We start from the raw sequence: 14,117 nt of genomic DNA on the forward strand, positions 1-14,117 counted from the left end.
AGTGAGATATCACTTCACATCTATTAAAATGGCCACTATTAAAAAGTTGGAAAACTATAAATGCTGGTGAGGATGTGAAGAGATAGGAATGTTTATTCACTGTTGATGGGAATGTAGAATGGTACAGCCACTGTGGAGGACTGTTTGGCAATTCCTAAGGAAGCTGAATATAGACTTGCCATGGAACTCAGCAATAGCATTGCTACGTATATACCCAGAAGAACTAACAGTAGTGACACGAATAGCTATCTGCACACCAATGTAATTGGCAGCATTATTCATGATAGCCAAAAGTTGGAAACAACCCAGGTGTCCATCAACTGATGAAAAGATAAACAAATTGTGGAGTATACATAGTATGGAATATTAGGCAGCGGTAAGAAGAAATGAAATTGTGAAACATGATAACATGGATCAACCTGTAGGACAGTATGTGGAGTGAAACAGGCCAGAAACAAAAGGACAAATACTGTATGATTGCCCTATTTTGAACTAAATGTATTACGTGAAATATATTATGTGAAACGTGAATATGGGTAGAATTGCATAAATAAGACCATTTTTCTTTAAAGCTAAACAAATTAATACTATAAAATGTTAATATCAGACAAAAAACAAAAACAACACAAACATACTAAGTGACAGAGACTAGACACAGAGTACTACATATTGTATGATTCCATTTATATGAAATGTAAATACAAATCAATATACAAAGATGAAAAGAGATTAGTGGTTATGTAGGTCTGAGGAAGGAATGTGAAGGGGTATAGAGTCTTTTTGGAGTAAAGAAATTCTTCTAAATTTGTGAACTGATTAATGTACAACATTGTGATTATACTAAAAACCACTGATTATGCACTTTGGATAGAATAGCCAGAAACAGCAGCTATGTACAGTGTGGGAAGCTAGAGAGATTGAGAGGTGAGGAATTTTCTTGTTTGTCTGTTTTTTGTTTATTATTGAAATAATGAAAATGTTCTAATAATGACCAAAGTGATGAATGTACAATTATGTGATTATACCAAATACCACTGATTTTACACTTTGGATGAACTATATGCTTTATTAATATGTATCAATAAAATTTATTTGTTTAAAAAAAACAAAACAAGCAAAAAAAAAAAAAAACTACTACAAAGCTACAGTAATTAAAACAGGGTGGCGGTGGCAGACTTGGCCCAGTGGTTAGGGCGTCCACCTACCACATGGGAGGTCCACGGTTCAAACGCCGGGCCTCCTTGACCCATGTGGAGCTGGCCCATGCACAGTGCTGATGTGCGCAAGGAGTGCCCTGCCACGCAGGGGTGTCCCCCGTGTAGGGGAGCCCCACACACAAGGAATGCGCCCCATAAGGAGTGCCGCCCAGTGTGAAAGAAAGTGCAGCCTGCCCAGGAATGGCGCCACCCACACAGGGAGCTGACACAGCAAGATAACACAACAAAAAGAGACACAGATTCCTGTGCCGTTGACAACAACAGAAGTGGACAAAGACTCAGCAAATAGACACAGAGAACTGACAACCGGGGGGGGGGGGGGCAGAGAAATAAATAAATAAACCTAAAAAAACACCCCAAAAAACAGGGTGGTACCAGTATAAGGATATATATACATAGACAAATGGATTAAAATTTTAAGTCTAGAGATAAATACACATATCTATGGCCAGTTGATTTTCAACAAGGGTGTCAATTCCTTTCCATGGGAAAATAACATTCTCTTCAACAAATGGTGCTGAGATAACTGGAAATCTACATGCAAAAGAATGGTCATCCCAGAGATAATGCTTACACACCTCAGAAGGATCTCAAAGACTGCCAAAGTAGATACTACCCCAAATAGTGGGGCATCTGAGGGCTCTGGAGACACCAAGGTCCTTCTGGTCAGGGCAGATAGCTCCAGAGTTCAGTGCCTTGCCAGTGGGCCCTACTCTGGAGTTTGTGCGCCTAAGAGTGAAAGTTGGACTCGGTTGTGGCTTCCCTGCACATGGCTCATCTGTCCCTTCTATTTGAGCCATAACTGGTGCTGGGGTTGGAAGGTATACATCCAAGAGACTTAAATCTTTGGGCTGCCCATGTGCAGGCTGGGCCCTGAGCCTCAGCAGGGTTGCAACACCTACCCTCCAGTTCGTTGGACACACCCAGAACAACTAACAAGGAGAAGAGCATGGACAACCACCATGCCAAGGAGATGAGGTAGCCTGCAGCTACAAGCAAAAGAGTCCCATCCATCAACTGTATGAAATTGAAGCCTCCTCTCAATTAGAGGTGGAGTAGACATCACCATCCCAGAATCCTCAGGACTGGGGACTGAACTATGGACGAGAGTAGACTTACTGGCATTCTATTGTAGACTTATTGGGATTCTAGCAATGGAAGAAATCACAACATTGATGTGGAAGCAATGGCCACTGAAGGTTCTGAGGACAAGGAGAGGGAAAAACAGGGGCATTTTTGGGACTTGGGAATCGTCTTGAATGACACTGCTACAACAGAAATAGGCCATTATATATCTTCCCAAAACCTAGAGAATTGTGTGAGAGAGAGGGTAAACTACAATGCAAACTATAATCCATGCTCAGTGGCAATGCCCCAAATGTGTTTATCAATTGCAATGAATGTACTACACTATGAAGGATGTAGTTTATGTGGGAAGATGTGGGAGGTATGGGAAGCAGGACATATGAGAATCCCTATATTTTTTGTGTAACATTTTATGTAATCTAAGTATCTTTAAAATATTTTTAAAATATATATTAAAAAAAAGAATGAATGTGGATCCCTACTTCTCACCACATACAAAAATTAATTCAGAATGGACCAATGACCTAATATAAGAGCTAATATACTAAAACTCTCACAAGAAGACATAGGGAAATATCTTCAGGACCTTGTGGAGTTTTAGACTTTACACCAAAGCACAAGCAACAAAAGAAAAACAGATAAAATGGATTTTACCAAAATTACAAACTTTACTGCATCAAAGGAAATTATCAAGAAAGTGAAAAGACAACCTATAGAATGGGAGAAAATACTTGGAAACCATATATCTAAAAAGGGTTTAATGTCCAGAATATATAATGAACTTGTACAACTTAACAACTCAAATACAAACAACTCAGTTAAAAAATGGGCCAAGGATCTGAAGAGACACTTCTCTAAAGATGATATTCAAACGGCCACTAATTGTAAGAAAAGATGTTTAACATCATTAGATAATAGCAAAATGCAAATTAAAACCACAATGAGGTTCCACTTCAAACAAACTAGGATGGCTATTATTTAAAAAACTGAAAATAGCAAGTGTTGACAAGGATGCAGAGAAATAGGAACCCTTGAACATTACTGATGGGAATGTAAAACGGTGCAGATCAGAAAGTTAAACCTAGAATTACCATGTGACCTAGCAATTCCACTCCTAGCTAGATACTCCAGAGAAGTGAAAGCAGGAATTTGGACAGATATTTGTACACCAATGTTCACTACAGCATTATACATAATAACCAAAAGATGGAAGCAACCAAGTGTCCATTAACAGAAGAATGGAGAAACAAAATATGGTATATTCATGTAACAGAATATTCTTCAGCATAAAATGAAATGAAGTGCTGGTACATCCTACCACATGGACAAAACTTGAAGAGATCATGTTGAGTGCAACAAGTCAGACACAAAAAGACAAATATTGTATGATTTTGCTTATATGAAATACACAGAGTAAGCAAATTCATAGAGACAGAAAGCAAAATAGTGGTTAGTAGAGGTGAGGAGAGGGAAGCATAGGGAGTTATTTCTAAATAAGTATGAGTTTTGGTTTGGGCTGATAAAAAATAGTCTGGAAATATTTAGTGGTGAAAATCACACAGTATTGTCAATGTATTTAATGTTAAAGAATTGTCTGCTTAAAATGGTTAAAAATAATTTTTATATTTTACCAAAATTTAAAATAAATATTTAAAAAGACATTATTAGGACATATGAAAATAAATTGAAATAAAGACTGTAAGCTTTATATCAATGTTAAATATATTGAACTTGATAATTGCACTTAAGGCAGTTACATAAATAAATACCTTTGTTCTCAGGAAATGTACATGGCACTATTAAGTGTTCAAGGAGGATGATATATTGGCGGCGGACTTGGCCCAGTGGTTAGGGCATCCGTCTACCACATGGGAGGTCCGCAGTTTAAACTCCGGGCCTCCTTGACCCTGTGCAGCTGGTCCATGCACAGTGCTGATGCGCGCAAGGAGTGTCCCCCGGTGTAGGGGAGCCCCACACGCAAGGAGTGCGCCCCGTAGGGAGAGCTGCCCAGCGCGAAAGAAAGTGCAGCCTGCCTAGGAGTGGTGCTGCCCACACGGAGAGCTGACACAACAAGATGATGCAACAATAAGAAATACAAATTCCCATGCCGCTGACAACAACAGAAGCGGACAAAGACGATGCAGCAAACAGACACAGAGAACAGACAACCAGGGTGGGGGGGGGGGAGGGGAGAGAAATAAGTAAATAAATAAATCTTAAAAAAAAAAAGGAGGATGATATATATAATACATACACTCAAGTGTTCAGAAAATGGATTGATAAATAGCTAGCTAGCTAAATAGAAGGATACGGCAAATATGGCAAAATGTTAATAGTGGTGGATCTAGGTGTCTGGGGGATAGGGGTACATTGGAGTTCTCTGTATGAGGTTTGCATTTATTTTAACTGTCCTAAAATTTTGAAAGTACTTAAAAATTAAAAAAAAAAAAAGCATATTTGGGCCCTTGGCATCTGAAATGACTCTCCAGGGGAGGGGCCACAGGGTCTATATTTAAAAGATTCCTCAAGTGGTTCTGGAAGCCATGGAGAATGAACAGGAGGGAATAAGATCAGAGGAGAGAACATCAGCTAAGAGAGCTGTCTAAGTCCAGCCATAACAAAAGCAGAACTGAGCTAAAGAGGGGAGAGAGATGTGAGATATACAAAGTCAGAACTACACAATGTTCAAGGAGGATGACATATATAATCTATACTCAAGTGTTCAGAAAATGGGTTGATAAATAGACAGACAGACAGTCAGCTAGCTAACTAGAATGATATGGCAATCACTCATTCCACGTGAGCAGCAGAAGGAGACTTAGGCCAATACCTTGATCCTGGTGTTGGCAACTGGGTGGATGGCAGTGCAGTTTCAAGTCTGAGGCAATGGTGGGCAGGTAGATACATGGATCTGAAGTTCAGGAAGAGTGGAGTGGTCAGCAAGTAGATTGTAGAGGCAGCCTTGTGCTTGGATGAGTAGCCAGAATGAGAAGAGGGAGAATGGAAGTCTCCAAAAGGCTTAGGGTCAAGGATAGAGGGATTAAGAGCATGTGTGACTTCAGGAGGATTTCAGATGTTGAACAGGTGATGATGAATAAAGTTCAGTGTGTGACAAGGAGAGTGAAGAGCAGAAGTGAATTTAAGGAGATCAAGAAATATGGCAGTGATGATACTGAGTGTGCCACTATATCCTGTTACTCCAGCAAACCGTTTGGGAAGTTAAAGGGATGCCTGATGCCCAAGTGCAGCAGTTCAGCCTGCCTACACCCCGCAGACTTTGTTGGTGATTATCCTTGCGGGAGAAGCTTCAAACAATGCAGCAGTGAGAAAGAACAAGACCTAGGTTAGATTAACACCCTAAACTCTCTCTGGCAGGGACACAAAGAGGTGGTGCTTCAGCAATTTCACAGCTTCCCATGCATCTCCCTGGGTGTCCTAGTTTTGGTGCAAACACCGAAGGGGGCTAAATAGCTCAAGAGGCCATATCCAAATGACAATCTGTACCACAGATAACCATTCTCAATGTCCTATATGCAGCATGGAAAGGTACTCTACAAAGCTGAGGTTAAGTAATGAGCAGCGGTGATTTTTAGTCTAACCTCAAACTCTAAAGATTCAGTCACAGATTCCGACAGAGCTGCACAGATCACTTTAATCCCCACTCATTTTATAGATGGGAAAAGTGAGGTCTGGAAAAGGGCAAGTCCTGTTGTTAAAGTGAGGTCTGAGGAAGTGTGATACCTGCTGCTCTTGAAGGTGCTTACTCCTTTTTCTAGTTCCTGTGTACCTTGAGGAAGCCCCTTCCCTGACTGCCCCAAGCTGTTGAGATATCCTTCCTCTTGACTCCAGTTGCACACCTCTATCACAGCATGTCTACACTCTGTCATACTTGTCCCTGCACTAGATCATGAGCTCCCTCAGGGCAGGGGTACTGTACAAACTGGTGCTTCACAACTTCCCATAGGGATGATGGAGTCACTCTCAGTGCATGGAAAGGCTGACCTCACTGCCTGATAAGCCCAAGGCCCATTACAACAGAAGCTGTCCTGCCTCCAATATCTGCTAAGGGAAGCAGTTCTTTGAGGCAGCTGGCCCTCTTGCCTCAAGGGCAGCAGCCCTGGAGCTGATCTGAGCTGAGGGGGAAGCAGTGGTAAGCCAAGGAGTGGTGCTCCATGGGATCTGTACAGGAGAGTGTGCAGAGGACAGAGAGGAGAATGGAATGTAGAGATACCCAAAAGAAGCAGAAGTACTTGAGAGAAGGATTAGAGGGCTTTAACAGATATGGAGAGAGCAGCTGGACCCAGGACCACTACCCACTTCCCTTCTACATCTAAATGGTGATCTTCTTCTCTTTGCAGAGGCCTGAGTCTCTATACTTGCAACCAGAGGGCCCAATGAGCTCAGGGAAGATAAGAAAAGGGGCCTTAGGTACCCACTGTTTCTTCTTATATATTAAACTGCCATCAAATGTGGCTTGGGCCTCTATGATCTATTAACCAGTCTGTTTCTATACTAAAAAATGTCTGTTTTTCTGGACTTGAAAATTAGTGAGGGGAAAAGATGTGCCTCAAGTTGTTGAGCATTTGCTTTCCACATGGGAGGTCCCAGGTTCGGTCCCTGGCGCCTCCTAAAAACAAAACCAACCAACTCAGGGGAGCCAGTGTGGCTCAGTGGTTGAGCACTGGCTTCCTGAATATGAGGTGCCAGGTTCAATCCTCCATCCCCATACCTGAAAATGCATGTGAGGCCTGGTTAAGATACTATTCTATTAGTCTCGAGTTCCCTTGTTTCCACTTTTTTTTCTGTACTCACTTAAATGCTGTAAGCACTTACTGAAAGGGTAATGGCAACTTTGAGGACCGCATCTTAGAAGAGGAACCCCAAAGAGACAACTTCCAGCCTTGGAACCAACACCAAATACCTCTTCCCCATTTCCACTTCTCAAAATGGCAAAAAAAATTCAGGTTACTGAGGATACGCATACCATATAAGGAGGTTACCAAGTAAATGTGTTAATTAAAATTGCATCCAATACTTTTTTTCTCCAATACTTTTTAACTTGCTGACTTTATGATAAATTCCATTACCAACATTTCTAAAGCCTCTTTGAGCTTCAACCCAGAGAGATGTTGAAAAATAGAAGGGGAAAAAAGAAAGACAGTGCAACTTATAATTATACCCTTATTACACAAGTTGGGAAGATGAAGCTGTGTTAGGCCTGGTGGGGTAACGGCAATGCAGAAGGCAACTGACTGCTCCTCCTCTCACTGCACTGAGGTGCAGAGGTCCTGGAGACCTAGGCTGGAGGAAGGATGGAAGCAACTCACATGGAAGCACTTTACCACCAAAAGGAGCATGACTCAGTCCTGGGATGAACTGGCAAGACTCACCTCCCAAATGCACAGCATTCACACAGCTTCAATTAAAGGAGGACAGATAACAAAGAAACTATCCAAAATCTCAATCAAGAAGGTCAATCAGTGACCCAGATCAGAGTTCATGTGCTCCCAATGAATAAGACTTGTTAAGAAGAGTCTGGGGGAAGCGGATATGGCTCAACTGATGAGTGTCTGCCTACCACATAGGAGGTCCAGGGTTCAAACCTAGGGCCTCTGGGACTGTGTGGTGAGCTGGCCCACGCACAGTGCTGCCACGTGCAAGGAGTGCCATGCCACACAGGGATGTCCCCCACATAGGGGAGCCCCATGTGCAAGGAATGCACCCTGCAGAGAGCCGCCCTGCGTGAACAAAGTGCAGCTCGCTGCACACATGGTGCGCTGACACAGCAAGATGACATAGCAAAAAGAGACACAGATTCCTGGTGCTACCGAGAATACAAGTGGATGCAGAAGAACTTGTGTGAATGGACACAAGAGAAAAGACAACGGGGAGGGGGGGAAAGGGGAGAGAAAAAAAGAAGTCTGGATTACAAAGTACTGTGAATTGTTTGACTCCATTTATATAAAATGTAAATATAAATAAATGTATAGAGATGGAATTAGATTAGCAGATATGTATGGTAGGGGATGGACAGAGGGATTGAAAGATAACTGCTAAGGGGTAGGGGGGTTTTCTTTTTGGAGTAATCAAAATGCTCTAATATTAATTATGGTGATGAAGACACTGTGATTATACCAAAATCCACTGAATAAACACTTTGGATGGACTGTATTGTATACGAATACATCACAATAAAATTGCTTAAAAAAAAAAAAAGAGTCTGGATTTGTTTTGGGGTGTGTATCAGGTGAAGGAGCAGAAGGCAAAAGGAATATTACTTCCTGTAAAGTGGTGCTTTGCTCTGGGCAGGGCTCAGACCTAGCTCCCTTCTTCAGGAAACACCCACCAATGTATACACTATAAAGTTATAACACTTTACAGGGAGCTAATGACCTTCTAGTCAACAGAGACAAGGGCTCTGCTTGCTTCTGGCTTGGGTTATTTCTGGAGGATTGAAGAGATGCCATCCAGGAACAACACTTCCCCAAGCAGAAGTGGGAGATGAGAGCCCTGGGCACCTATGTCATCACTGAGACGCTAAATTAGCCTTGATGCTCAGCAGCAGATGAATACGGATGACAGGCCGATAGCTGGAGGCTCTATATCAGGCCTGTTATGCTAGTTCACAACTGATACATTCATAGAACTTTTTCAATAGTAGAATTCTCAGCCAAAGAGAAATCCCAGAAGAACTACCCCAAGACAATTTCCTTGCTGATTTAAAGGCACTTTACCTCAATCAGCTCCTAAACTTCATTTGTCCTCCTGTGCACCTAGCATACTTCACAGGTTAAAATCAGGCTACAGCACACTAGAAATACCACTGCCCTGAATAAAACCCTCATTTAGTTGATAGTTAAAATATGATTGACTCTCTCACTATATATATATATGTAATACATGGAACCTTTCTGCTATTGAAGAAAAAATCACTTCACTATTACAAACTGGTTCATACTAAGGCACTGAAAGATATTCAATGTAATCAGAATACTCTTCTCCTTGCAAAAGGTATGTAAACTGAGGCAACCAGATAAGCCTTGATCCAACACTCCAAAATTCCTCACTTAGGAACCTTTCCCAAATCTTACCAGAATAAAGAACACACTCCTAGTTCCTACAACTACAGTGGTCTACTCCCTCTTGTCTTCCTTCTCCTGATTTTAACAAAGATACATATTAATAGATCTCTTGCTACAAGAGTTACCACAATATCACAAGTATTGTCAGAGAGAAACAGAAAATCAAAACCCAAACTGAAACAAAAAAGATTTTGCCATGATACAGAAATATCATGTATCCATGTTTTGAGATGTAATAGCTGATGGAAAGCATATGAGGAAACAGAAATGCCTACACTGCTTGCAGGAATATCATCTCATACAACTATTTTGGAGTCCAATTCAGTAATGTGGAAGATGCTCATGTGTTATGATGCTGCCATTTTGCTTCTCGCTGCCTACTCCAGAGAAACTCTGTAGTAACATTTATGGAAACAAGCTGAAGGTCTCTCAGAAGGAAAATGATAAAATACACAATGTTTAAGGATAATTTCAGATGTTGCTTATTAGATTGACTCTCACTTATGCCTCCTTGATCAATGGTCACTCAGATTCTGCTAATTCTGGAAAAGGCATAGCTGATGGTTCTCCTGCTTTCCACTCCACTATCTAAAAAGGTTATTTATTCCTTTGTACCGAGAGATGCCATTTTGGCCCATCAGTAGGACGTGCCTTCCATTTACTGTTCCAATAATGGAGCTAACACAAAGTTGTCTCATGCTGCCTGACCTGTCCCAACAGCCAAGCACAGCCCAGCATGGGCTGCATCTCAAGTCTTTGAATTGCAAAAAGTCAAAAGGCTGCCAGCACAATTGATACAAGTGAAATAAGAAGGGAAAAACTCAGTCTTAGGCTAATGGTCAAACACAATAATTAATCTGGCTCATCATATTTCACAAGTTAAGAAGCAAATATGCTAGGTCTCTTTCTTAGATAATGACTGTCTTTTCCCAGAAAATGGGACCCTAGAGTCACTTACCTTGTGAATCAGAAAAGCTCGTAGTAGCACTCAGATATAGATCAAAGTCAATGTGCTAGCTGTGAAAATCCATTTAGTTATCTGATGATAAATGATATCTCCAAATAATTAGAAGACTTACAAATGACTCAGATGATTACATTTTTGGGCATAAGCTCCCAATGGCAGGGACCCAAGAGCAAGTGGGGCTGCCCATTCTCAGTAGTTTTGACCTGGCCAAGTATATTCCCAAGTTCTTGCCACTGATTTATTGGAAGTAGGCTCCAATGATACTTAATAGGATGGCAAGTTCTATTTTCCCTGAAGAGACCGAGCAGTGAATGGCAGATACTGTACTTCAAAATAAATAAGAGGGCCTGGGGGTTTGAGTGTCCACTTCCTTCCACTAAAAATAAAGGAACTACCTCTGAAGCATCAAAGTACTGAGAGCAGCTGGTCTAATTCACTGTGCTGCTTTTAGTTAGGTACAGGGGTCATGGTTAAAAAAAAGAGAGAGAAAGAGAGACAGAGAAAAGTAAGAGATTTCTTACACAGATTCCATTTCCAAGTCATCTTCTTCCTGAGAAAGCTGTAGATAGGGGTTATCCGAAGCTGGGCGGAATTTATACCCAGTTAGAACAAAGAATATCAGCGTGGCCATTTCATCCAGGAGCTGCAAATTTGAAAACCACCCCCCAAAAAAGGTATTAGCAACACTGTTCTTTAGATAGCAGTGGAACTTAAACAAACTGACACATTCCCCCTCCAATACACCACTTGACTCGAGGGCCAGAATCACTGCTAGAAAGCATTTTCCTTAGAAGATATGCTGAAGCCTCACTAGTAGCATCATGCCTAGAGATGACATTGAAGAGTCCTTGCCTTAACCAGAGTCTTCATTGCTATCTTTTAAAAGCTCAATATATACCCACACATTCACAAAGTGAGTTCTTCAAGAAAAAATAATTCTCTAAATTATTTGTGGGTTTATTCTGGTAGTAAAGCAGTCTAGAATATTGCAAAGATACTTTATCACTGAAATAATAATGGGCCAAGAAGAAGGGTGGTCTGTATTCAAAGCTATTCTGAGCCCTGCAGTGGAAGAAAAAGACCAAATCTTACCTAGCTTTTAATTATAAAGGACAAACCTTACTTTCTCTGCCTGAGGCTTTTCTGTTCAAAGACTTCTAAAACTGAAAACTAAAATCAATAATACAAATACTTCCAGACTTCTCAAGTAACCTAGCAGCTTTCCTAGACAAAGAGATCATTTTAATTGCAGACCACAAGAGGTGGAAGATCTTACTGATCACTCTCAGATAAATTATAAGAACCTTAAGTTACACGTGTAACTTTAGTCTCAGAAAAAACATGCTCTCTGGCACTGTTCCCTCCCAGCAGCATACCTGGTAGAGCCACTTCCACTGGAATGGTACAGCAAGTTTGAGGAGAAATGCAATGATCCTTGTGAAGTATATGTAACATACAATCTACATGAAGAGGAAAAAAACAAGATATAATATCAACACAGAAATCATGGCATCACTTTCTTCCAACAAGTTGTTTTATTTTACAAATCCTGTTTTTAAAGATTTTACAAAAACTCCTGCATGTTTTCTGTTCTTAAGGAAATTATTTTTACCATAACATGAAACTTGTTTTCTGCAAGAAAATTTGAAGGAAAAGGGGCAAAAAGTATATGTTATATTCTAATAATGTTTTCTTAAGAAGGGAATTCTCATTTCTTACATACTGTTCTTATGCCATGCAGGCACTGTGCTAAGTAATTCACTTATATTATTACTTTAAATCCTCATACCTATCCTGTGAGGGCAATACTCTTATTTCCTTTTTATATATGAGGAAACTGTATACCCTTAAATAAATATTAGTAAGGCATATGCCTAGGAAAAAAATCTAAAAGAATCACTAAGCTGTTAACAGTAATTACCTTGGGGGGGAGGGAGCAAGGAAGGTAGAACACCAGGATCATAAAAGGCTTTTGCTGTGTTTATATAATCCACACATTTTTTAAAAAAACATGTATTACACTTCTAAGTATTTAAAACCAAATTTAAACTAATTGAAAAGTAACTGAGATACCAAATTTAGATTCCCATTTTAAAAAACACAATTTGTTTTTAAATCACTGCATTACTTATAATAAAATTGAAAGCCACAGTGAGATAGTTAAGCAAAATATGATCTAGTTAGTCTATGAAATATATAAACATTAAAAATAATAATAATAAAAAAGTTTTAATGACTTGGGAAAAAATTTATAATATGAATTATTCTCCTGATTCTTCTTGACTCCCTGATCTCTAAGCCCATGGTACTCAAAATATGGCCCTCTGGCCAGCAGCATTCCCTACAAGCACAATTTGGTTTTATAAAATGAAATTCACAGGTCCCCAGGTAGCATAACATCTTAGGCTTTTATCAATGCTTTGGAAGTTCAGTTGTTTTTACTCCTTGAATTGATCTTATTTACAGCTTTAAGATTTTTTTACTCACCAAGACGTAATAATGTCTGAAAAGTTTCAGCTTTGCTAAGTTAATAGCAGCTAGGGAGAAGAAAGGACAAAATACAAGGCTCATTAACTTCTTTTCTCATTTTTAAAAGCAATTCATTTTCAGGAACCTTTCCAGTCCAGAGGCCAAGTCAAATGTATATGAATACTGCCCAGGGACATGTCTATATTTCTGGAATTGCAACCACTTGGCAGGATCTCCCCCAATCACCAGGAAGAAATGGGGAGTCTTGCAAACCAAGGCTGGGTTCCAACGTCAGTGGTGAGCTAAAGTTGACTCATAATGTCACACTGGCAAATCAGCACATCTCCCAACTCTAGATTTCAGCAGCTTGAAATTGGCCATGATGGGAGGATACTAACACTAAGAAACTAGCAAACACTACAAATCAGGACTTTTTTTTCCTCCGAAGAGCCAATGTTAAACATTTTCCAGCACACAACTACAGCTGACATAGCTGCACTTGCAAGCTTCCACCAGGACGAGTTGCTCAGGTTAGTCCCAGAGCACTATCTGGGGGAGCCTATCATCCATCTGTGCATTTTGCAAATTTCATTTAGGTTTTCACTGTCTTGCAATAAGCTCTTCAAATATGACCTCCCTGGCTATGTGCTGTCTTCATAATTGTTCAAGGTCAGCTGAGCCAGAACAGCTAACTTCCTGCCACCACCTACGGCTATGAAAAATTGATGACCCACAGAGGGTATCCTGGCTCTCTCCCCAATTAGCAATACTTTCATTCATCATAAATCTTCCTGCAGGAGGCAAATTAATTTTGCTTAATAGCACTTAATTACTGATTCAGTTAAGAATGGGACTGTGGGCAGTGAGGGTAAGAATTTTCTCTTCCGCCCCCCTCTGGCTCATGATTAGTGGAGGACCACCAAATTAGAATTCCAAGAGAAATTCCTGGAACCCTAAATTAGCCTCAGTGTGATTATCGACTAATAGTATCTATGAGAACTTCCTCTGAGAAACTGAATGCAATGATGAAAGGAGATTAAGAAAAATTTTCAGAGCAATTCTAAGTTCCAAAACTAAGAGGATAGAACACCTGCATCTTGAACTGCAACGGCTTCACACACGTATACATACACAACGTATGAGTAAGGTAAATTAAGTAGGCAGGTCAACAAAGGCTTTCTTATTTAGCAACTATTCTGGTAGTCTTGTTATTATTTTATTAAATTAAATCTCTCTGGCTCTCATCCAATTGTTTTATTCAGTCAACAAAAATTTACTGATCCCATACTCTGTGCC

The 14,117-nt window shown here is 40.3% G+C and overlaps 1 protein-coding gene across 1 annotated transcript in view; it reads right to left on the bottom strand.

Moving 5' to 3' along the window:
- Positions 1-14,117, bottom strand: part of GPR107 (G protein-coupled receptor 107) — a 131,467-nt gene that overhangs the window by 23,355 nt on the left and 93,995 nt on the right. The window contains exons 15-17 of the mRNA XM_004463051.4: positions 12,840-12,889; positions 11,729-11,812; positions 10,874-10,995 (exon numbers count right to left, since the gene is read on the bottom strand). Of these exons, the coding sequence (XP_004463108.1) occupies positions 10,874-10,995; positions 11,729-11,812; positions 12,840-12,889 (256 nt within the window). The remainder of the gene's footprint in view (positions 1-10,873; positions 10,996-11,728; positions 11,813-12,839; positions 12,890-14,117) is intronic.

This window comes from Dasypus novemcinctus, chromosome 8 (assembly GCF_030445035.2).
Source record: "Dasypus novemcinctus isolate mDasNov1 chromosome 8, mDasNov1.1.hap2, whole genome shotgun sequence".
Taxonomy (NCBI): domain Eukaryota; kingdom Metazoa; phylum Chordata; class Mammalia; order Cingulata; family Dasypodidae; genus Dasypus; species Dasypus novemcinctus.